Below are 1,759 nucleotides of genomic sequence, written 5' to 3' on the forward strand. Positions count from 1 at the left end.
ATTCATTTATATTGATTTATAATGCCTACATATAAGATATAATTTTTGACTTTGTTAATAGTTATATTTATGTAGGAAACCACACATATCTTAATAAAGTCATTACGAAAATACATAATTCTCACAAATTTAGAAGATATCTGTAAAATAGTTTTTACATATTTGGACATAGATGTTTGCCTCATAAAACTTTATCTATGAGGAAAAAATATGAGTTTTTTTCAAAATAATTATTAACTATTGATTTTAGATTTTTTTAAAAAGTATTCATTTGAGAGAGAGAGAGTGCAAGAGCAGAGGGAGTGTCAGCAAGAGACAGAGAAGCAGGCTCCCCACTGAGAAGGGAGATCAGTGTGAAGCTTGATTCCAGGAACCTGGGATCAAGTTTCCTGAGCCAACACAGCCTGTTAACAGATTGAGCTACCCAAGCACTCTGATTATTATTACTATTTTAAGTTGCAGTGTCTCCTGAATATATCACAGATAGTGAATTAATGAGAACTTGTTTTTTTATACTTTATGTGTGTCTATCTTTAGGGAAAACTAAATTAATGCCCCATGGAATATAATAACCAAACTTCTATAGATTTCTTCTTATCGGGGTTGTTTCCACCATCAAGAATTGGATTGTTCTTCTTCATTCTCATTGTTCTAATTTTCCTAATGGCTCTTTTTGGCAACCTGTCCATGATCATCCTCATCCTTGTGGATACCCATCTCCACACACCAATGTATTATCTACTTAGCCAGCTCTCCCTCATGGACCTGAACTACATCTCCACTATTGTCCCCAAGATGGCTTTTGATTATCTCTTTAGGAACAAGACTATTTCTTTCATTGGGTGTGGGGTTCAGAGCTTCTTCTTCTTGACTTTAGCGGGTGGAGAGGGATTATTGTTGGCCTCGATGGCCTATGATCGCTATGTGGCTATTTGCTTTCCTCTCCACTATCCCACTCATATGAGTAAAAGAATATGTGCTTTGATGATAATAGGATCTTGGATAATGGGCTCAATCAACTCCTGTGCCCACACTGTATATGCCCTCCATATACCTTACTGCCGATCCAGGACTATCAACCATTTTTTCTGTGATGTCCCTGCCATGTTGACTCTGGCCTGCATGGATACATGGGTCTATGAGTACACAGTGTTTGTAAGCACCACACTCTTGATTGTGTTTCCTTTCATTGGCATTGCATGTTCCTATGGACGTGTTCTATTTGCCATCTGTTGCATGCAGTCAACAGAAGGGAGGAAGAAGGCTTATTCGACCTGCAGTACCCACCTAACTGTGGTGACTTTCTACTATGCACCCTTTGCTTACACTTATTTACGTCCAAGATCCCTCCGATCTCCAACAGAAGACAAGGCCTTGGCTGTCTTCTACACCATCCTGACCCCGATGCTCAACCCCATTATTTACAGCCTGAGAAACAAGGAGGTGATAGGTGCCTTGAGAAGACTAATTCAGAGGATGTGCTCTATAAAAATGTCGAGTAAGTCCTCGTTAGTCCTGTGGCCTCAGAAGTAGATTACTTGCACCTTGTATATTCTTTAACAATATTATTCCAGGATAGAAGGCAGAGACCGAAATAATTTAGAAGATTAAAATAATTGAGATTTGATAAAATATATATGCTTCATCACTCTTTTTGTTTCCTTTGTGATAATTTTTCAACTAAGGAAAATGTCATTATTTCTTCCTAACTTTTGGGTAACAAGGTTTTGCTAAGGGACGCCTGGGTGGCTCAGTTGCT

The 1,759-nt window shown here is 38.3% G+C and overlaps 1 protein-coding gene across 1 annotated transcript; it reads left to right on the forward strand.

Annotated features, from left to right (window-relative positions):
- The first annotated feature begins 558 nt into the window (after positions 1-558).
- Positions 559-1,533, forward strand: LOC123936052 (olfactory receptor 2L8-like). The gene has a single exon (XM_045996835.1). It carries the CDS (start codon positions 559-561, stop codon positions 1,531-1,533), a length of 975 nt encoding a protein of 324 aa, XP_045852791.1.
- Positions 1,534-1,759: the final 226 nt, after the last annotated feature.

Source organism: Meles meles, unplaced genomic scaffold (genome assembly GCF_922984935.1).
Source record: "Meles meles unplaced genomic scaffold, mMelMel3.1 paternal haplotype, whole genome shotgun sequence".
Taxonomy (NCBI): Eukaryota; Metazoa; Chordata; class Mammalia; order Carnivora; family Mustelidae; genus Meles; species Meles meles.